Source organism: Passer domesticus, chromosome 5, assembly GCF_036417665.1.
Source record: "Passer domesticus isolate bPasDom1 chromosome 5, bPasDom1.hap1, whole genome shotgun sequence".
NCBI lineage: Eukaryota > Metazoa > Chordata > Aves > Passeriformes > Passeridae > Passer > Passer domesticus.
In genome coordinates, this window is record NC_087478.1 from 33,598,475 (window position 1) to 33,622,152 (window position 23,678).

At 38.3% G+C, this 23,678-nt stretch overlaps 1 protein-coding gene across 4 annotated transcripts in view; it reads left to right on the plus strand.

Annotated features, from left to right (window-relative positions):
• Positions 1 to 15,847, plus strand: part of MYRFL (myelin regulatory factor like) — a 41,694-nt gene extending 25,847 nt beyond the window's left edge. For all 4 annotated transcript variants that reach the window (XM_064419480.1, XM_064419481.1, XM_064419482.1 and 1 more), the window contains 12 exons: positions 2,405 to 2,568; positions 3,166 to 3,229; positions 3,934 to 4,010; positions 4,775 to 4,846; positions 4,969 to 5,015; positions 5,131 to 5,295; positions 9,577 to 9,651; positions 11,881 to 11,968; positions 12,224 to 12,298; positions 13,257 to 13,365; positions 15,410 to 15,484; positions 15,578 to 15,847. In XM_064419480.1, coding sequence (XP_064275550.1) covers positions 2,405 to 2,568; positions 3,166 to 3,229; positions 3,934 to 4,010; positions 4,775 to 4,846; positions 4,969 to 5,015; positions 5,131 to 5,295; positions 9,577 to 9,651; positions 11,881 to 11,968; positions 12,224 to 12,298; positions 13,257 to 13,365; positions 15,410 to 15,484; positions 15,578 to 15,664 — 1,098 coding nt within the window. In that variant the 3' untranslated portion in view covers positions 15,665 to 15,847. The remainder of the gene's footprint in view (positions 1 to 2,404; positions 2,569 to 3,165; positions 3,230 to 3,933; positions 4,011 to 4,774; positions 4,847 to 4,968; positions 5,016 to 5,130; positions 5,296 to 9,576; positions 9,652 to 11,880; positions 11,969 to 12,223; positions 12,299 to 13,256; positions 13,366 to 15,409; positions 15,485 to 15,577) is intronic.
• The last annotated feature ends 7,831 nt before the right edge of the window (positions 15,848 to 23,678 follow it).

Genomic DNA, 23,678 nt, shown 5'->3' on the forward strand with positions numbered 1-23,678 from the left:
AAAGAAGTATGAATTAGATACCTTGAATAAAGCTGTGGAAAGAGCACTTCTGGAGATACTGTTGGAAAGGAGATTTTTAGAAAATTTGCTCTGTTTGGTCAGGGTTCCAGCCTGTAGCTGATTTCTAGATGCTAGCAGAAGAGCAATGGTAGGTGACTCCAAGTTAATTTTGCCCTTTAGGCCTTCCAGTTATATGCTATGACACCTGTACCATCATTTGCATTTTTGAATGCCTCCAAAATTTCTTTGAGGTAGTCTGGTTTTTCATCTGGCAGAAGTTTAGGTTGGAAAATTGAGCTTTTGATTCATATTTCTTCCTTGCTGAAAAAGTATCGCACAAAATACCATCTCAGTGCCTCACAGCACTGCTGCTTGGGCCCATCATGTTCCCTTTCTTCTCTGTACCTTGGCTCTCTGGAGGGTGCTTGCCAGGATGTCTCCCAGGGATGTGACCTACAAATGGAGAATGCTTACTTTCTATTCATGCCTGTAGGGTATGGTCCTCCTGTGTCCAAGCAGGAGTGGATTGTTACAGCAATAGCTTATTTGCTGCTTAGCATTTTCTTGACTACTTGTCTAGATCTGGATCTGGGATTACTTCATGGGCACTTTGGTGTTTTAATATGATCAGATAATTCTGTGCTTTCTCCTTTTTCTCCTAACACTTGTGGCAGAGCACATGAATGTCAATTCCATGACCTTTGGGGTTTAAGATGTATATTGAATTCAGAGATTTGGAACATGTCTTGTTCAGGTGGAACATCTGATTTAAATTTCTGGAGCTGCCAGCTCCAGAATAGCTTAGCAGCTTGAATTACTACTACTGCTACTACTACTACTACTACTACTACTACTACTACTAAATTTCTCTTCTTTCAGTTTGGCAGGTGATGAGACCCTGAACTTTTATTATCTCATATTCTAAGTTTATATCCAGATAAGTAGGGTATTGGCTGTTGTTTTGTCTCTTTATCAGTTTGGAGCAGTTGAACTCTGTAAAACTAATTGATTACATTACATTTGAACCAGGGTCTGCTGCTTTGTAGAGAAATGTCTCAACTATATGCAATTTGGTTTTTTGAAACAGAATCTTTTCTTCTCATTCACACTGTGCTCAGTACTTTGTCACTAGAGGGGCAGTAAAACTCTGATCAGTTTTTTTCCTCTCAAATAGAATGTTCCTTCATTTTGTGAGCAATTTTCTCAGCTAGTTGAAGCCACCTAGAAACAATTCATGCTTGATTTGAAGACAATGGAAAGGGCAGCTGCTATGTATCATTGATACGAGGGCATGTGTCCATATATGTGATTTCACAGTTCTAGGTACAAGAGATTATTTTGAAGTCACTTTTTATTTAAATGGGTTCTTGGTATTCTGGCAGTAGGGAAGCTTGTGACTTGCAGCTGATAATGTGCTCTGATTCTGATAGCATGAAATGCTGACTGGTTTTGTGGAATGCAGTCACCTTTAAAAGAAGGTGTGCATGGCTTTAACAATGTGAAAGGCAAAACTGCTTTTATTTTCTGTATAACTTGACTAGACTGGAACACAACAACATTAATTGCAGTAATTGCTTCATCCAATGACAGCAGTCTGGTTGGACATTATTATGAGAAAGCCATTCTTTCACACACAACAAACAAAGTATTCTACTGTGCTCCTGCAGTGGATCAATAACCATTTTTGACTCAGAAATGGATAAAATACTGCCTGGATGATTATACTGAGGGCATCTCCAGTGCAGGTTGATACCTAGATGATAAGCAGGGGTAGGAGAATAGGAGGCTTTTCCTGAGTAAAATATCCAGAAGGAGTAAATGGAGGGTGTCTAAACTGTTTTAGTTGCAGAGATGATTATGTTATTAGAACTTACAAGATTCCTGTAAGAGACTTGAGAGGCTGAAGGGGAGAGCAAAATATTATATAATCACAGCTTGACATCTGGTTTGGTTTTTAATCTGTCTCAAGTATCTCTGTGTGATTAATATTATGTGTACAAAATGGTTTGTCTGAGCCTACCTAATGCCTGTAGGGACATGGTTGGATATACATTTTGCTAAGGGATTCTAAAATCTGTGTTCAGCTAAAGCACTGAAAATCAAGTAATAGATGCCTGTTGGAACAGTGTTAAGGTTTCAACATGGTATGAAGGTAAAATACAGTTTAAATTCCTGATGTAAAAAGCCCTTTAGCTTCAAATTTTTCTGCATGTTCTCATTTACAATTTACTGCAAATTAAATGCCTAGCAAAAGGGTTTTATGGTCATACGTGCATCCCATCTACAGTGAGATAACTTGTGTTTATATAGGTGAATTCTGCACTAATTTCTGCTTGTTACTTCTGATTGATGAATATACTATGTATCTACTGTGTGTCTACTTTTGTCACTGTTTTCTTCTCAGGATCAGATCTTTATGGAGAATGTTGGTGCTGTAAAGCAGCTTTGTAAACTAACAAACAATCTTGAAGTCAGAATAGAAGAATTGGAACAGTGGAATAGGAAACTGGCCAGGCTGAAACGGCTCAACAGTTTAAAGTCAACAGTCAGTGAAGAGAGCAAAGTCAGGTACCTCTGGCTGGGATGTTCTCTAATAGCTGTCACACAAGTTGTTAAGGTGATCTCTAAAGTAATAGAAGTGAAAACCGATTTTACTTGACAGTAGAGTTCAGCTATTTTCCAGCATTTAAGTTGTGCAAAAGACCCCAAGTTTCTCAAATTTTTTTAGTCACTGATGAAATTAATGTTTGAAATGGCTGTTAAATTGCAGTAATTTTTGTAATTGCTTCTGCTGCATAAAGTAAAGAGTAGATTATGGCCAGTTACAGCTCTGGGACTTGGAAATTGTTTCTAAAGCAAATCTGCAAAGCTGCTTCTGCAAGAAAGAATCTTCACTGGTGCTTCAGTGGAAGTGATGAGTGTTTCCTGTTTCTAAGCCATTTCCCCAAGTTTTCTTTGAAATCAAATGTAGCATTTAAGAGCATTCACCTGAGTGAATTAACTGGAAACCTTTATCCTTGAAAATGAATCTGCTGACACTTTTGCCTTTCCCTTTGTAAATGTTAAAATTGCAAAAGCAAGTGACATTAACACATTAAAAATGTCTTTTCTTCATTCATTACTTGCTGAAGCATTTGAATGTTAAAGAGATCTTGTCTCTTACAGCAGGTATAGTCGAGCTAATAGTCTCTTGCCATCAGTAAAATCAGTCCCACCAAAATCCAGGAAGGTGAGTGAAATGAAATGTGTGTTTGAGTGACTTTCTTTCACTTTCTCTTGCCTGTATCATAGTATAGGAAGTTGATACCCCTTTTCAAAGAGATCATATAAGTGAGGAAATACATCTATTGACCTTTTTCAAGACCGTCTTCCTAGGCTGCCAAGTCCTGTTCTTTAATATGAACCAATGCTCATTTGCCTACTTTGCTTGTGCCAGTGCCAAAGAGCAGGAGAAAATAACAGGTCAAATATGCTTTGTACCATAATGACAGTCAAATGCTCCATCATCTAAGATTATCCTACTTGTTTGGAATGTGCCCTTCTTCTGTATTTGTACCAGTCCTGCTTTTACACGGTCTGAGCACATAATGAGAGCTGCTGAGCTTTTAGTTCTGGACACTTACTGAGTTCTTTATTTGATTTTTAAATACTTCAAAAGAATAAAAAATGGCAGGAAGAAAGGACAAGGAGCTGTTATTTTTATGTATCCTTTCTTCTACAATGTTTGTGCCCCCAAACTATCAACAATGCACTGAAAGTCTTGGGGACCTTTTAATTACTGAAGTTTTTCTCTGTAGATGTTGACCCCTATATAAGGGTGATCAGGAAAAAACCAAAGGTGATGTAAAATCAACCCAGTGTAGTATTTCTTAATCTACTAGTAGTTGCTTAGATATGTGCCACTTAAATTAACCAAACTTTTTTTTACCCTAGGTTTGCTTATCAAAGACCAAATCTGTGAAGATTTTCCGGGTGACTATAATAGCTTTGATTGCTATTATGGCACTATGGTAACAATTAATTAACAACAATTTGGCTTGTTTCTCCATTCCCTTTTCTACTTATCTGAAAGAATATAGCACTTTTTCTTCATCTTTTCCCTTCCTACTTGAAGAACACAATGTATTTAAATTAACAATTAATATCCCTGGTAATATTGTAAAGTTGAAACCATTGTATAAAAGTAAGGTACTCATGGAATGGACACATAACTGATCTCTCTCCACTTCACAATGAATGGTGCACCTTGAGTCTACCTCAGTGGCTTGTACTACAGGTGCAAACCTGGACTCTGCATGCTTTATCCAGTCATTCTGTGCCTAAGTACAATTTCTGATGTACAGAGTGATTCTGTTGTGTGAAATGAAGCTGAACTCGTTCCCACTGTGGTGTGCAATTATGTGACTGGAAGTTTAACTTGTGACATTGGACTTGCGGAAAGGAAAGTATGCTCTGGACTTCTGAGATTGCCAGTCCAAAACCCTGTGGGTTACAATCAATCTTTTTGTGACCTGAGTACTTTGAACTGGTGGTGTGATTCTATTTAGGTTGGAAAGTGGCTGTATTTTGTGTTGAATACAAGTACATGAACACAATACTGTATACAAGTATTTGATCTAAACCCCATTAAATTCAGCTGAATTTTTTCCCACTAAAGTGATCAGATAGTTAACACTTGCATGACTGCGTTGTGGCACAATGCTGTCAAGGTATTATTCCTATTGTGTTGCATAAAAGATGGATGTAAATCTACAGAACAATTCTCTTTCTACAGTGCTTTGACAATATGGAGCCTGTATTTACTTAGCCTTCATGACAGCCGTTTTGAAAAACATCCAGTTTACAGGCAAGTAGTTAAATCACCATTAGTGAATTCAAATTAGTAGAATCACTAATAGACTGTGGATCAATTTATTTTGGTCCTCAACTCTAATGTCCGTTTCTTAATTAATTGTTTTTCTTCATCAGCACTACCTCAAGTTCTGTTCCAGTCTCTCCCTCTACTACCACAGCAGGTACTGTGTCTCTGCTGGTCTGCATACACATAATTGGCTATTATAAAATGCCAGTGCACAGCATTTGTGGGAATTATATTTTGGTTTTGTTGTTGTTTCTTGCTTTTTTTTTTAGCATTGCAGAGTGAAAGCACAGTTTCTCAGACCACACAGCCCATCAGCAGGATCCCTGAAGTGAATTTCTGTGACATTTTACCTTGTGACAAGGTCTATTGTTGTCCAATTCATCAACCAAAAGTCAAATTTATAAGTTATGGAAAAAATAACGCAAAGGAAAAACGTAAGTTGAAAATGTAATTCTTTATAATTTGAGCAGAGGCTGAATGCTGAACGGAAAGTGTGGGGAAAGGGCCAGAATCTTTAAAGGTAGTTAGCTTTCTACAAAAGAGCTTAGTCCAGAGGATTAAAAAAATCTTGATATAACTAATCATCACTGCAGTCAATATGTTTTTGAAAAATCTGGTCTGGTTACCCTTAAGAATTTGGGGCCCTAAGATGTCTTGTCTGGTGTCACTGTTTTTCCTGGCCATTCTTGGTAAATTATTTAATGTGAACTGGAAAGTCACTAATCCCTTGAATGTAGTTGATTAGGATTGCAGAGCATTAATTAACAGGTGCAAAAAACTCCAAAAAACTGAATTATGTCACAATGTGTTGGTACTACATCTTTTCTATGGGCAGAGACAGAATGCCAACTTCCTGAAAACATAAAACTTACACTTAAAACTCTGATTGTTAAGGCAGGGGTTTTGAACAGTAATATTTGAAGCCAGAACTCTGTAAAATAAAATACTTTTACTGGAATTAATTATTTTAGTGATACTGTCTGCCAGATATTATATGTGTAGTGCATGAGAAGATGTGTTGTTTACAACTTTTATAATATTTAGAAGAAAGGGTTAATGCATAAAGATATGCATAACTTGTGGGAATGTGTATTCCTCTCTCAGAGTCCTTAACATACCCAGTGTGTGGAAGCAAGTGTCACTATTACTAAAGCAGCATTCATACTCTTCCTATCTTGGCCTTGGGAACAATCCATGCAGCACAGTTGACAAAGTGAAGTGAAACTGGGGATTCTGAAGTACAAATGTCTGCCAGGGCAGGCATCACCAATGGCTGTGGCTCTCTCAGCATGAGCAGTTTCAGTGGGGCTCACCCACTGGCCATTCTTTGCTCTGCAGGCAAGCTGCATGTGAGTGCTCCTTGAGATTCTTGTGATCAGTGCTGCAGTAAGCCCTGTGGCAGATAGAGCTCAATACAGCTTTCAAGAGGTCATACCTGAGTGACTTGTATTGCTCTGAAACCTGAAAGAGTGTTGATTAATTAAGAAGATATTAATCTCATTTATAAATTAATTATAGATAGATAAAAATGAAATATGAAAACCTTCTATCCTCAGCTGGCTGCCTCTGATATTAGGTGGAAAGAGAAGATAAGAATAAACACAAAGCATTACCTTCTCAAGGTTTTATGCTCCAAATAGCATTAAGAGTGGATCCAAGAGTGAAAAATCAGCACAGTACACAAGCCACTGAAAGATTTCAGTTCTGCACAAGTTTAATGAACCTGAATATATCCCCAGATGGAAGGTAACAATGTCAACATGAAATCCAAACAGAAGGAAAACCAACAAGCTGTTTAATGTAGCTGTAGCCAAGATAAATGAAAAGGAAAATGTTTTCAGAAAAAAAGGCTAAGCATTAAATATGGGGAATAATCATGATAAAAACTGGATGCTTTAGAATCAGCTGATCAGTCCGATTCATGGAAAGGTAGAGCTGTTTGAAATTGTAACTAAATTAAATACTAATTCAGGAGTTATTACAGACCTTTTGCTGCTCCAAATGCAATACTTGAATTCTGTGGGTGCAGACTACTGCATACATTGTAGCTCCTAATCCTTTGCATCCCGGAGCTGTTGATGAAAAGGCTGCTCAGAAAGTTCAAGTAGAAGCAAAAGCATTCATAAGCAAGAGAAAAATTATTAAGCAAAACCTCAGCACAGCTTTATGTCACCTAGTTTCATGTGTCCTTTTTTCCCCTCATATTTTCTTTTAACTGATTTCTCTGGAGGATTTAGGCTTTTGAACTTCCATTGATTTCACTGGAATTGAGGAATGTGAATACCCTCCAACATTTGGGTTTTTCCTGCTCTCTGCTTCCATGCCATTAGTGCTCACTGCTCTCCCCTTAGTGTTAAGCGCCACCAATAACCAGGAGCTATCCTTACTTGTTGTTTCTCCCCAGTGTCTCTTCCCTCACAATAAAAGGTTGCTGAGAGCTCCTGCTGGATTTTGGTCAGCCTCAGGCATTCCCATTTATTGCCTTCAGAGGGCAGTTAACAGATTCATAGTAAAGTACCACCACGATGAGAAATCATCAGCTGATTTTTCCCATGCTGCCTACAGAATATTGCAACTCACTTGAATTAAAACCATAGAGTATTTGAGGGGAAAAAAATACTACGTTTATTGGATGAGTTTTTCTTAATCTTATCTGAAGATGATGGTTTTCCTTATTACATTCTTGTCATGCTTGTTATTTGTTATTGAATTGGATCTTCACACCCCATGTGGGGCTTTGAGAAAACCCTCAGTGTTACTATATGTGAGAGAGTGGAATTTTATTTACAATTTATTAAAGGTTGCTGTGGTGCTTTGTGGTAGTTCTTGGTCTTCTCAATTGGCACCTTGTATTCAAAATTTAGATTGCAATATCTGAAAGGACAATGAAATTATAATTCTATGATGAGTAAAAACCCAAGTGAAACTAAAGTTCTATGCTGGTTACTGACTTAGTGTAAATAGTGGAAGTCTTAGTGAAGGAAATCTGTCTTTTTCCTGGTTTTTGTACAAAATTCTGATACTGCTTAATGCTTTCTTCCACCAAATTTTAAGTGTTTACTAATTCCAAGTTTTTAGTAAATATTCCCATTCCAACACTTGCATGGGCTGAACTATTTTATCTGCATAGAGCAATCTTTTACCTCCACTAGGGGATATAGGTTTTCTACAGAATAGCTCTTTGTTAATGAAAATGCAAAATTACAGTGTTTAATGCATTGCTAGCACATCTGGACTATTAAGAGAAGTCAGGAGAAAATGAATGTGTGACAATTAGTTTGTGAATTAAAGGAGGAATGAGAGAATGAACAGGCTTTAATTAGATCTGCCCCAAGATGAGTGTGTATGTATAAGTGACTGCATGTGTTCAGTAACCATTTTCCTAGGTGTGCAGAACTGTTTAATGAAATGGGACAGCAGATGACTACTGAATGCAGCAGTTACCACCAAATCTGGCAGAACCTGTAGATCTGTATCATGAGTTAGTAAATAGGAAATGAATTCAAGGAATAGCTGGCAGCAGTATGAGAGTTTTATAAAAAACATAAGGCAGATTAAAATCCCAAAGATGATTTTGTATTTCATTGCTTCTGGACCTTTGGATTCCATTTGTTAATGTTGCTCCATGCTCTTGGTCACCTACTAGCATGAGAAAAGTCTGGATTTTCTTATTTCCCAATACTGAAATGAAATCCAAATCTGGAATGAATAAGAAAACAATAAGGTCAATCCAGCTGTCTTGCTTCAGTCTCAGTAATAACGCATTTTGATCCCTGCTTCCTATAATGAAACAGTCATTCTGAAATCAGAAAGTTTCCTTTGGAAAACCTAGTAATGGAGTATTTTGGTATTCTAGAAGTGATATTCAGTGAAACATGTTAGTTTAGGCAAAATCAGCATTTCTGAGTGCCAGTTGCCTGCCTCTGAACAGATTCTTAGCTGGCAATCTGTGTAGAAGCACAGGAATAGCATTTCCCAAGGGCTTGAAGGGCCATTTGCCTTCCCTGGTTGTACTATATGATGATTATTCAAAATACCTTTAAAGATCACTTTTCTAGGCAAGTGTTGAGAAAATGAATAGAATCACAATTAAAGAAAAGAAGTTGTCAGCTTATGTTACACAGCCTAGTTCCATGTGTGAAGGTACAGAGGTGACATCAGGGAACACGGTGATCATTTATTAGAGACGTGTGTTAGCTTTTTTTATTTGGTTAGGCATCCTCTCTCTGAAGTACTGGCTCACTCCTCAGTATCTTAACGTCTCACATTCAAAAATTTGGGTTGTTCCTGCAGCCTGTATTTGCACACCAGATGCCTGTAATTCCTAATGCCATTTTCTCACTAATAAGAAAGGTGTGGCTTTATGTTCTGTTTTATGCTGAAGTGCCTAGCTGCATATTGACTATCAGCTTGGCTCTCTGTTATAGAAATTGGTGGTGTTCTCTTTGTGATGAAGTCTTTTCTATTAGGCTATGTTTTAGAAATGTTTTGATATTCTGTAGATTTCAAAAACTTGTTATCTGCAAACTTATTTTGACTGTGTATATCTTCTTCTGAATGGAGGTGCTTTGTAATTTAATGATCTCTCTCATGATTATGCATACCTTTATTCAAGAGATAATTAACAAAATATCTTCTGGTTTTGTAGTCATACATTGCTGTTACAATTGTGCAAGACTAATTTGGGGAATGTTTGTACATTCATCCTTTTACAGGGAACAAAAGTGACATGTTACCCAAAGGAGATCCTGTCAAAAAACCTGGTGGAAGACCTGATCTTGGAAATGACTGTAAGTCCTATATTTAAATGAAAAAAAAAATTAAAATATTTACTTGTATAACTTTCAAGATCTACTTTTAGGCTTTGAATTCTGCTTCTGGACTTTAAGGAAGTTTCAGTTATAATTCATCATTATAGAGAATTAGCACTTGTGAGTTTAGTTCCTATGAACAACAGGAAACCTGTGATTCATGTAATTTTTAGTTTATTCTTACATATTAATTAGATTTTTATAGACATTCTGACTGCCCTTTCTAGAGAGTTCTTAGGCTTTGTTTCAGATACGATAAAATGACAAGTGGCATTTTCCTTGGCAGGGGCTAAAAGCCTCTGCTTAAGGATAGGAGTGTGATATTCATGTGCAGGAAACTCATGATGCAGTGTGAAGGAAGTGTTTGGGGTTTACCTCATCTCACCTAAGGGATTAAAATGTCAGCTGCTCAAAGGGGCCATCCCTACCTTCAGATCCTGACACTGCCTTCAGAGGAGATGAAATTAAGTTCCTTGACACAGGAAGCTTGGCTTGATTTCAGGTTTCCCTTTTAGTGACTCTGCACTGCTGTCAGAGTCAGCCTGGGCTGAAAATATTGATTCTTTTATGCAAAGATGAGTATCTGCTGACTACATATGTTATAACAGCATGCTCTGGCACTCATTCACTATGAGCAGGATTATGCCTTGTGTCTTTTTGGTTTATGTGAATCCTCTGTTTTAAGGCTTGTTTTTTTTTTTTTAAATAAATATTTGATTAAAGAATAGGCAATGTTTGGATGATAAAACATCTAGACTTAGACATCTAGACCATGCATTTAAAGCAGATGAGGAATAGAATACGGTTCTGCTTGCTGCTTGGATGTCCCCCAGTGGGATGATCTGGGAAAAATAATTCCCCTTCTGATTTTTTTGCACGGGTACACACACCTCAGATGAGATCCTCTCATGAGTAATGAGTTGCTATGTCACAGGGAGATGTTCCCTGTGCTACTTCTCTGAGATGAACATGCTCAATCTCCCTTTGACACTTGCAGATATTTGTATGCTGAAAATTAAACATTTACTACCACACAGAGATTTTATAATCAGAGAACAGGTCACCCCATACTCATCAAGTTTCTCTGCAAAACAGCGAATGGTTGCTGTGGAACAGAGGAGCAGAAACACAACCCCAGTGTGCAGAGCCTGATGTGAAGGGCATGGGCCTGCTGAGCCAAGTCCTCCTTGTGCTTTCTGCACCACCTCGTAACCCCAGGAGGGTCTGCAGAGGAAGCTGTATGAGCAGCAGCTGAGATCCCCTGGTTTGTTCAGCCTAGAGAAGAGGATACTGAGGGGACACCTCCTGGTGGCCCACAACTTCCTCAGGAGGGGAGGAGAAGGGGCAGGCACTGATCTCTTTGCTCTGGTGACCAGTGACAGGACCCGAGGGAACAGCAGGAAGTTGTGTCAGGGGAGGTTTAGACTGGATATTAGGAAAAGATTCTTCACCCTGAGTTTGGTCAGGCACTGAAACAAACTCCCCAGAGAAGTGGTCATGCCACCAAGGCTGCCAGAGTTCAGGAAGGATTTGGACAGCACTCTCAGACACACGGTGTCTGCCTAAGGGAAAAACAATGTTATAATTTTGTAATATTCTGCAGATAGATGATGAGTATAAACTCATTATAAACATGTATAAACATCATTAGAATATGAGTATAAACTCATCATCTATCTGTAGAATATTACAAAATTCTTGCAGAAACAAAAGTTCTTGCAAGTCCAAGGCAATATTATATGAAGAAATAATAATTTTCGTTTAAGTTGCATAGTTTTCTTCCACAGAGAATTAGAAGCAAGTTTTGTTGTATTCCATATTATTCCTCTCAACAAAGATGAGGTTTTTTAAGTGAGTGGTTACTTGAATGAGTATGGCTATTAGTACATTAACATGAGTATTGGCATATTTGAGTTTTACTTGGGCTGCCATCAAAGTAGCCTTCAACATCTGTTGATGTTTAAGACCAAAAGAAAATGGTGCAATGTTAGGTTCCCAGGATATTTGTCCTTGCAAACTGAACAAGGTTCTTATCTCCAGTGGCAGAATGTTGGTAATCAACCAGGGGCTTTTAACTGAGTGCTAATTTAGACCTGCAGCAAGTCCTGTGGTGGCAATCAAGGCAGTAGACTAACTGCAGTTGTATTATGCTCTTATCTAAGATTTCTATAATAATAAAGAAAAAACTATTGTTCTTAATATTTTTAGGGATTGATACAACAATCAGTTCCATACAGATTTTGGAAACTCAGCAAAGCATTGACAATCGCTATTGTAGTAAAAATCTGCAATGCAGGTAGGTGAATTTTTAATAATTATTATTTTATTATTTAATAAAATAATAAAAACAACTGTTTTATTATGCTATAGTAGAATGAAACACCATTATTGTGGCCTGGCTGCTTCTGGTCACAGTTGTTTCCTCTTGCGTATGGTAGTCTTTGATACCTTTTTATGTTTTTTTCTGTTTAAATTTAAGTGCAATTTCCATGTTTTGGTGAAGATACTGTCTATCTCAAAATTCCATGTGTATTAATACAACCTTTTTCAGCTCTGGAAACTACAGCTATGTTATTCCTATTAACAAATACACACCCATGGATGTAGAAATCTCACTGGAAATAAAGTAAGTACAATTAAAAGGAATATGTGCAAAAGACAACAGTGGTTCTTCATTTGATAGGAATTCTTGTCTGATGTCTATTGTTATACAAATTTGTCCTATTCAGAGGAGTGTGAAAAATCTATGCACAACTAAATTGTTAATGTAGACCTTTTGAGTAGATTTCTTGCTGTTGCATAGGCCCAATACCATTCTCAGCTCAAGGAAGATTTCACCCGATGTTGCAGGTATTGAAATCCAGAAGTCTTAAGCTTCAATCCTAATAAGCATTCGAGCAGACATGTATGTGTGCATTAGCAGGATTGTGGTCTCTGGCCTAGGGATCTGATTTTTCTTTTGCTGCAGAGAAACATTATTAGGAACATAACATGAGTAACTCCAGAGAGTACTTCTTTGGGCCTGTTGTGCCAAGCCCTGTAAAAGGGGATCCTTCTGTAGGAACTTCTGATGTTGCATAAAATTGTGGCTTACAGCAGGGAAAAGCAGCAGACATATTCCTTTCAGCAGGTATTTTCTCCTCAAAAGCCGACCTCCACTGTGTTCTCCCAGAGGGAACAAGTTATTTATTTTGGAGTTTTATTCTGAGAAAGGCCAGCAATAGCCAGAACAGCTGCCAAACAATCTGCTTGACAACAGTTCATGACTTCTGTCTCTGAAACAAAGGACTTGTCCAGTCTTTTGATCTTCAGTGTTATCCCTGTAAACTTCTGCATTTTTCAGATAAGATGAAATATAACAGTACTCCTGAAGTACTGCTTGTTTTCTACAGCCACTGAAAATTTGTCTTTTAAATGTATGCCATTATAACCCAATAGTATAGCCCTCCCATGTAGGGATTAATACATCATATCCAGAGTTTCACTGAGTACGAGTGTATTTTGAATATTGGTTTGTGATTTGGGGGCAACTGATTTTATTTTTAATAAAGCCATTTATCCTTATTTTTCTCTGTTTCTTGAAGCACCACAGAACCATTAATTATATTTCTCTGCAAAGTCACATTTGGAAATTATTGCTCTCATTATTCTTCAAGCCAAAACACTAGGAAGAATTTTCAAGAAACCACACAGGTAAGATTTTTACAGCAATACTCTGGGTTTTGGGAATCCTTTTTATGAAAGTAATGGTTGCAAAATTCCAATATTTGTTGAAGTACTAGAAATCCAAATGCTGGTACTTTGAGTCTATCAGTCATGGCTGGCTTTGGCATGGATATAATGGGATGCAGTCTTTTTGTTGGAGTCAGTTTTATAAAAATCTCTCCAATAACTCTCTGAAAGGACAGTTTTGATTCTGCTGCAGTCTAAGCCACCACTACAACTTATTATAACTTTAGAGATATTTAAGAAATGGGAATAACTTATCACTCAGAACTTTAGGAGAATACTCCAAACTCCTTCCATTATTATCTTATGGGTAATTAATTCCAGTTTTAAAGTCTAGAATTTCCTGTAACAATGGTAGCGTTCTGCTTTATTTGTGTGTGAACAGGAGTTTACCAATAAATCCCTCTAGAGAAAATTCTTAATTTTAAAAGCAAAATTGTTTATATGTCATTCTCTGGATTGCCTCAACAGGGATAAAAGCTGGTAAAACAGGTCAGATTTTCCCAATAAAAAATATTTAGTGACCAGGTTTTGCAAATCTTGAAGCATCTCCAGAAAATTGATGAAGGCTTTAAACTTTCTTCATGCACCTGAAGGCCTCCTTCAGGGCCCCTATTTGTCAATGTTTGTTCAGAAATGTTTATTCTGGCTAAAACAGTAGGAAAAGCAGAAACAATGATAATAGCATTTCTGAACACATTGTAGGAGAAACATCTCTGAATTTGGAAGTAATTTCCAATTTCTTCTGGAGAAGAGTCTTCAGAATTCTGATCTATGATCCCATACCTAACATGTTTTTAATTTGTTTTTGTTGTTGTTTGGGTTTTGTTTTTTTGTGCTTAGTCAGATTACAGCACGTGAGATACCTCCAGCTGACTTTTTGCTCAACTTTTCAAATGTCTTGCAAAAAGTTTCAGGCTTCTCTATAACAGTGTCATAGTCATCCAAAAGCCCAGATTTTCCAAGTTTTGACCTGTCTGCTGTAATTTCAACAGAACTGAAATTAAGTCAGACATAAGTCAGACATAGAGAGCTCCACAATGCAGAAATGTCCTTGAAGCTTACTGACAAAACTGGTCAAAGAGATTTCCTGTGTCAACCTGAAATCCACATCAAAAGATGAAAGCTAACTAGCCTCCAGCAGCAGCAAGCTTTCAGATTTGATGTGACTCAGAATAGAAATGCTGCCTAGTTGAAGAGGTTTCTTTTAAGAGGATTTTTCAAGGGATGGGAAGGCTTATTCCCTACCAAAAGGCAGAACAGCAATCATTTGGACTCACCAGTCCCATGTAGGTTTTGGCATGTGAACATATTGTCTCCAGCAGAGAGGATGTGTCAGAAAGTGAAGTGAGGAGAGAAAGATAAAGGAGTTGAGACACTAGAAATGCAAGTTACTGTGGATCATTAGGTAATAGAGAGGTGAGGATTGAATTTTGTTTTATTCATTGTAGCATAAATATTTCAGGTACAAAATATGTTGTTTCACTTTTGCATGGCAGAACACTGTAATAAAAAATAGCATGAAAGCTTGCAGGTATCTGGTTTTGAAATAGTGAGTGAAGACTCTACCCGTATCTTTAGAATATATGGAGGAAATCTGTCTTCTGAGCACTGTTAACTTTGCTGTCCCAAAATCAGCAGAACCACCATTTGCTAGTATTACAAATTAAAGCTCTCAGGCCACCTGGCATATCAGGAACAATCCCTATTTTGGGGGGAAATTGCTTAGAAAACGAGTGAGGGAATCCAGGTATTCAGAGGCAGCTGAGTGTCACTGGGAGTCAGATGCCTGCCAGTTCTCCTGCATGTGGAGCTGATCAGAGTAAACCCACATTTGCAGGGTTTAAAGTCAGCACTTGATCTTTAAATACTTTGCCTGTAGTTATCAAGTCTCGGTATCATAATTATCTTGCACTGCATTTGTCAATGAAATATTTCCAGAGTCTGTCCTTCTCTCCAGTTTCCCGTGGAATGAGGTTATCTAATCTGTCTCTCATTTGTCACCTAGGGACGCCAGCACGTGTGGGCTCTCCCTGTATCCAAGCTGTATGACAGCGCCTACTCCTTCCGCGTAGCTGTGCCGGTAAGCCTTTCCAAAGGGCAGCAGAGCAAAAGACAGATAGCTTTTGAGCTGAGAGAAGTTCCTGTATGAACCTCCTTTATTCTTCTTTTGCAGGGTTTTGCTAGCTGCTCAACAGACCGTTACTTTGCTGGAATGTTTTTTACTGATTACTACTTCTACTTTTATCGGCAGTGTAATTAAAATGTTGCAAAGTATTCTGTTCTTTGGGGAAAAGATGAGGAAACACTTCATATGAAAAAGAGACTTCAAAATAATCCTGGATATTTTTTAAACCTCTTTCTGGGTTGTATGGGACTTTCTTGGTTTTTTTTCACTTTTAAATTAAAAAAAAGTAGAAAAATAAAGTGTTTAACAACAACCATAGCTCTGCATTTCCAGAAACTGTTTCTAAAAAGACACAAGGTAATGGAATATATGATGCTGTTGTGGGTGGAGTGGGAGCTTCAAAAGTTATTAGAGAAGCCTTCCCACAGAGTCACAAGGTGCAGAATGACCTCTGGCTTTCTTAACTCCTCAGAGAGGAGTCTGGGAGTGGTTGGATCCAATCTTAGCCCCAGACTTGGTCAACGGTATAAGTCTAAGGAATTATACACATTGATTGAACCTTTGTACAATTTTGTCATGCAGAATTAACGATGGCAAGCCAGATGTATAAAAATGAATGCTTTATTACGATAAATGATTAGACAAAAAGATCTTAACCAGAATTACTTACTACATGGTATAGAATCTAACACTGCTAATATAGTATATAATAATGTACTGTATTAAAGCAATGATATTAAAGCTATCAAAAAAGAAACAATTATTGAGTAGAGATCAATGTTACTCACCCATACCAATGATTGTGGGCAAACATCTTTTGCTCACCTTAAGAGGCATCCCCACCCAAGGGTGCTCCAAGAAGGAGTGTGCTGGAAATCCCTGCCATCTCCACTTTTATAGTGTATATATAAAAATGGTACTCTTATAATATAAAGTGGTTTACTGTCAGTCGTCTGTCTCCATATGGTTATGGAGAAGTCAGCTGTGTCAGCTCAGCGTCTTTAGATAAGGATACTTTACAATATCTGCCACACCTTCACCTCACTATCAGCATGTTTAACTTTGGAGTTATGAGTCAGATTTGGTTTTGTGTAATTCAGCACCAAAAGCAGCATGACACCTCCTCTCAGTTCCCAATGGTAGCTTTGAAAAATTTGCATTGTTCAAGTCTTTACTGCATCCTAGACAGAGCATCCTGCTACAGATGTGTGAATAAAATGATAGTAAGGATCATAGTGAACTTATATGATATTGTATGTACAGCAGACAAGAGCAAATGGGTAGGAACACTGCTGAGCTGGGATACCCTTGAGTTTTCAGAAAATGGGAAAATGATTAAATATAATTTATTTATTTATTTATTATTATTCCTTTGCAATAAGGAATAACCTGCTTCTGTCCTATAGGCATACACCTTCTTTTAGTGTCTGCTGCCCTTTTTAAGATATAAATACATTTATTTCTTTGTTATCAGAACCAAAACCAACCAAAACTCTAAAAGAGAAATGTAGCACTCTGTTAATGCCTTCTAAAATAAGTGTAAGTCAGGGAACAGCAGGTCAATTCAATTGTCTAAGTGTTTCATTTCAGAAAGCAGTTCCATCATTACCGCCACAGCTGTGTGATTTAACAACGCTGCTGCTATTTCAATGAGTTGTGTTTTAGCTACCTTTTCCCCCTCTGAAACAGGAATGAACTATTTACTCTTAAATTCAGGTCACATTTTTTCTTGTTGTTTGTGATTTGTGTTAGTATGATAAAAGAATAGAAAAGAACAATGTCTTGCCTTCATGGCTTTCTAAGTTGCATATGGATACACACCTGTATGGGAAAATTCTTTCTATTTATATTTAGGAAATACATTTTTAAGGAAGAGCTATTCAAATGAAGTTTTACATTAGTTTCTCGGAAAGAAATCAGATATAATAATCAACTAAGGTGTAAATAGTGTTGTAGAGTATGTTTAGATCAATCCTTTTTTGTGTAGAGAAGAGAAAGTAAATATAATAGACTGACTATAGGCTTTTAAAGATTTATGATATGAAAGCTATGTTTGAAAAACTGTCCTCTGAATGAAATTATTTAGCAGTGAAAGGGAAACATTAGGAAGAAAAATTAATGTCTAAAAAAGACCTTGCCACAGTCTTTGTAAACACCAGTGTGCCTTAATTATATATTTATTACCTGACAACGTGATGGGAGAGTTTAATTTGTTTCAGTGTCTTGATTTGGCATTTCTTTTGTCGCTATTTTGGGATTTCCTTTAAGATCTCCTTTTCACTGACTTTTTTTTTTAGATACATATGCTTAGTTGGGGTCAATTGCAATGTCTGGCTTCTTTCCCTTAAATGACTCATTTGTTTGACCTTATATGCGTAAGGGGATTTTTGTGGTGTGGACTTTTTTTTCCTGGGAAGTATTTGTGGTGCAAACTACTGTTCTGTAATATTCTGGAGACTAACTGATGTTGGAACTGTGGATACAAAATAATCAGAAATTTGTGCCTTTAATTTTTTGCAGTCCATACTTGAGGATAGAGTCAACCAGTCACAGATGATAATGCATGTGCATTTTGAACAAAAATTCTACCTTTTCAGGCCCACCTGGTTTTCATCACACTATTCTGGATTGTAATTCCTTTCCCAGTAGCACAGAGCCCTGCAGGAGAATGTAAACTTTAAGTGTTTCCTGTCTTTAAAAGGGTTTCTGTAATTAGAGTCTAGCATGAGGTGCATGTGGGATAGCAACTATTTTTTTCTTAAAAGGCTTTGGTGATTTACTTATAGATCAGTTTGCCCATTTAAGAATTTGCAACTGGTTCTCTAGTCCTGTCATATGTTTGTAGTAAGCTACTGTAGAAGATTTCATTCAGGTTTAGGTGACATGTGGCTGTATGAAGGCTGTGTTCTAACATGTTTGAGATAACAAATATCAATCTTGGCAAAAGCTAGGGAAGACCTAGCAGAAATAAACACTTGGTGTTTAAAGAACTGTAGCTGGGTGCTGTTTAGCTGCTTATGGGGTTAGACTGTGACACAGCCCCACCAGAAGCCCAGTGAGTGACTGACCTACGTGACCAGATTTTGACTCATTTTGGACTGGAAATATAGAAGCTCTAGGAATGATTCTCACTCCCTGAACTGCCAAGCCTTCACTTTACTGTGTTTGGAGCAGTGGAACTCATCTTGACAGCACTGGACTGGTGACATTCTTGGCCTCCCGCTGTCCTTCTCCCTTGTATGGTATTGAACTAGAACTACCAGAGAAAAGAATACCGCAGGGAAAATATGCCAGCAGCATTTTCCATCCTGTACACCCACAGGAAGTATGGTTTGACCTTTCCAAATGAATAGGTTTTAACAAGTTTAAGCATGTCTGTTAGTTTTTTTGGTTTGGTTTTTTTTTTTTTCATTTCCATGTCCGAAGTTACAACATTTCTTAATAGTGGTCATTCTAAGTTGGAAGAATTTTTGTGAATACTGAATAATGAATTATTAATGATTTACATAAATTCTACTTGGAACAGGAAATTCTCTTTCCCTTATCTATTTTTACCACAATGTGATTGTAAGAGACCTTCAGACATCCATCACTGGAATATGTCTGCCTAATTTAAGAGGGAGCTGAGGCAAGGCAGACTGCCAGGCTGTGTGAAAGTCACAGCTGTAAGTTGCAGAAGGCAAGTGCAGGGCTAGAATGGGGAGATCTTGTGCCATCTGATCTGGGTTTCAAACCATGCTGTGCATACCAAGAACATGATGTGGCAATTCATGTTTTCACTTGACTGTAACACAAATTACTTTGCTCTGCTTTCTCTGTGTTTGATCTAGCAGTGGCAGCAGCATTTGAAGTAAGAGCCAGAGATCACTTCAAAGCCCAGTGCGTTGAGCCAAGAGGCTTTAAAGGGAGAAAATCCTTCATGGAAACCAAGGACAAGGCAGAAGAGCAGAATGAGCAGTTCTGAGGTGTGAGTCTGCAGCTGGAATTGCTGATGGCCTTTGGCACATCTGTGGACAGCTGTGAGCAAAGAGGAATTGTGGTCTCTTACCACAGCTCAGTTCAAGTGACTCTTTTGTTCAGAAGATGCCTGGTAGGTACTGAGGAGGCTGCCTGGTGACATGATGTGAGCCCACCATGAGAAGTTACCAATCCCAAAACTGGGTTTGCAGTCCTGCCCAGCACAGGTTTGAAGGGAGACCTGGGGGTGAGCTTTTTATTAAGTCCTGATTATCTACATTTTTCTAGGATTTTAGCTTGCTTTATAAAATCAGAAAAATACTTTAAGATTTGCTGTTGAGTTAAATTCTACTCACAGTACAAGAAGTTCCTCACTGAGCCAATCCATTTGCAAAATGCAAACCTGATTTATATCAGGTTTACTCTTTCTGTTGATATGAGTGCTACAGTGTGTTTTGAACAAGCCAGCTCATTTTAGGTGCAGAAACTACTTTCAAAATACACAGAAAATGAAGAACTATTTTTCAGTTGCAGTGCTGTAACACTTTTTTATGATATGTAGCTTTATATGAAGAAAAGGCTTTTATATGAAGAAATGGCTTTTATATGTGACATTATAGTAACCTTGGAAGCTTTGAACAACTGATGGAAACTCAGGATAAGGAATCATTTACTGATCTTGCCTTCATCTTAGAATAATTCTATTAATGTCCCAGATAAATGGTGCTACAGAGAAACAACTTCACATTTGTGTCCTGTATCACTGATAGTCTGTCACTGCCAACATCACAGCTGCTCTGCTGGCTTTTGTGGGTTGCTCCTCCTCAAGATGTTTGCTTCCTCCCATGTTCTCTACATGTTGGACAAGGCAAAAGGCAGGACTGGCTTTGATTTGAGCTTTTCTCATACTGATATGGTATAACTGGATGCTCCCTCATACAGGGATTTCTTACTTGCCTTTGGAAATATTAAATTGTTCCTATCTGTTTCTTTCTGTGGGCACAAGAAAAATACAAGTTTGTATTTTTCAACTTCCTGGCTTCAGATTTTCTTGCATCTTAAAGAAACATAATTTGGCTGAGCCTCCATCAAATTTGATTGTAATTGCTCAGTACCTAAAAATTATTAGTAAGCAGAATAGTGAAGCTGATCATATCAGCTTGTAAATTTGGTTACTTAGGTTAAAAGTTGGGTTAAAAGCCAGGATTTAGTTCATTCCAGACAAAAGAATCTTGAGTAATGTCTCTCAGGTTTCTTAAGGGAGATGCTTCTTTTTAAAACAGGATATTTGGGAAGTTTTAGTTTGTAGCTCCAAAGCTTTGGATAACATCTGTGGCACAAGGAGGCTGGGATGCAGTCCTGCTCCTCCATAGACCTGAGACCACTGATGGAGCCTTCATGCCTCCATCAGTGGTAAAACTTTGCTAATTGTGTTTTTACTTCATGAAGGGGAAGAGGATTTGGAAGTGTGTCAGTGTTGTAAGGGTAAATGAATCAGGCACACTGAGATGCTCAGATGTGTCAGGATTATGTATGTCCTGTACTAATCAAGTACGTCCTGTTTTAGTAAAACCATGTGCTCAGCACTTTAGAAAAATCAGTCCCAATGAGGAGTGTACTAGGTCTAGGTTTAGCTTTTCAGCTTGAATGCTTTGATTCTGGCATGTTAACTCAGTATGTTTCTTAAGCTTCAGAAATATTTCTCCAGAAAAAGCATGAATGGTTTTTTTTCTGTACAGTGGGGATCAAGTTAATTGAAATAAACTGTTTTTACTGGTACACTTCCACACCCCCTCCCCTGCACTTATGCATGCATAGTATTTGTGAAATTCTTCTAATATGGACAGAATAATTTTAATTAACATCTGCAAACCATCACATAATACCTGGAGTGGCAGTGGCTGGCTATGAGTCATGCATTTAGCTGAAAGAGCTGTGTTTTCTAAGGAAAGGCCAAGGCATAAGCATGTCTCAGTCCTAAATCATATATATTTGTCCAGAGACTTGCTTCCCCTCCTGCTTATCTCTGGGCCATGCTGGCAGGTGGTCAGGAGCAGCCTGGCTGATGCACCCAGGGCACTGTGGGTATTGCCTGGAACCTCAGTGAAATTCAAGGTGTGTCATGGCACTTCAGTTAGTGCTAGAGTGTCTTGACTGGGTACAGTGCAAGTAAAAAAAGAAAAATCCATGCACTCACAGCACTTTGGGCACAGATTTCCTCATAAGCATAGTTTCCTCTCCCCTCTTCAGCTTCACCAAATAGTGTGTTTTCTGTCAAAACAGCACATGAATGAACATTTTCAGTGCAAACCCTAAATTCAAAATAACAGTTTTGCCCTGGCAATCCTGACCCATTTTAGCTCTGGTTGCTATGGTGCTCTGTGGGCTGGGTGGCTGGCGGGCAGCACGATGTGGGGATGGCACACAAGCCTTTTGTTGCTCCTTGGCCAGGGTCCAGCCAGATTGTTTCCCCCCTTCTCCCTCCACCCCACAGCAGCTGGCAGCAGCCTGCATCTGCTGATCAGGAGCAGTGGTCAGGCTGCAGCTCTGATGCCTCTCTTGCTCTGTGTCCTGGAGGAGGAACCTTCTCCCAGGCAGCCAAAGCTGTTCCTCTGCAGACCAGAAGTCCCATCCTTTGGCTGCATGTCCCTCTCTTGGATAAGCCTTCATCTTCCTGCTCCTGGGTTTTGAGCAGGCTCCCTGTCCTCATCCCTCACTTGTTGCTTTCCAGGCATCCTGTGTCCTGCTTTTCTCCCTCCAGAAAAGGAACTCATCACAATACTTGTAAAGGATGAGATCTAAAATAGGTCATCTTCTTAGTAACCAGTGGAAAGTGACTTCTATGAACAGGATTTGAAACAAAACTCATTATTTTAAAGGCAGATTTAAAAATTTCTGGTTGATGTTAAATGTATCACAATTGTCTATGTGCAGTGATATAAGCAGAGGATTTGCAAATGAGAGTTTAATGTTAATTTAGCTGGTACATAGTCTGCAGGGTGATCAGCGCTCTGCATTTTTCATTCAATATTAAGGTTACACTTTGCCTTCCACAACCTAATCCAAACCACAGACCAGCTGGCTGTGTTGATTAAAATCCTTTTTCTGCTTTTTATTAATCTTCATGGTTCTGCCCGAGAATTATGAAGTGGTCATGGTCTGTCACAAAGGAAATCTGCTGGGCCAGAAAGCAATATTTACAAGTTGAGATTTCTGCCTAAAGCATATTGCTGAATCCTAAAATAAGTTATGTCCTGACTGCTTTGTTATATCTGCAGAGCTTGACATGAATTTGGAACAAACCTCTTTGGTAAATTACTTACAAATAATTTGTTATGCATTTGGATGACACATTTTTTCACAGAAAACCTTGATTAAGAGAATATCATTAGAGAGTGAAGGTGACAGAGGACTTTAGTTGTCAGTAGGCCTAATCCTGCATTTTGGAGGCACAGAGTCATGCAAGTTCTTCCTGTGGACTCTCATGACCTTTACCTTGATGATAGAGGGAGAATGGTTTGGGTCAGGGTAGTGATGCAAGGGGGAATATCAGAGGTTCCTCAGGATGCACAGCAAAGGGACATGAATAACTCTCAGACTGGAGGTGATGGAGCAGCAGGAAGGATACTCTGAGTCCCAAAATTAGCCCAAAAGCTGCTGGGACACAGTTTTGATCTTCCTTCCTCTGTAAAATTCCTCGCACAAAGGCTGTTTGTTCAGGCTTGGTGAGATAGACCCCAGACGAGTAACGTGCTTTGTGTTGTTGCTTTTTTGTAAATAACTGTTTGATCACGGCAAATTGAATTTTTAACAAATTTGATGTGATGATTAGGCAATCACTTTAGCATGTATTTTTTCAATTATCCCTTGTTAACAAAATGAGGCAGTAGCTAAGCATGATCTATATTTTCTGACTTCTCACTCTGTTAATTAGAGACTGTGAATATTCTTGCTGATGTGTTTGGATGTCTTTACATCTAGTGGTGGTTATAATGGTTACGTCCTGTAGTTATGCCACCCATACGTGGATCAAGACCCTACACTTAAGGGTGATACCCTGAAAATGTTGCACAGGGAGGCAGATCTGCTTTCAGGGCTTTGCTGCACTCTTCTCTTCCCTGCTCTGTTGCTGTTGGGAACTGTGTCAGTGCATACCTTTGGGGCAGAAGGAACACACTATGAGGATGCTCAT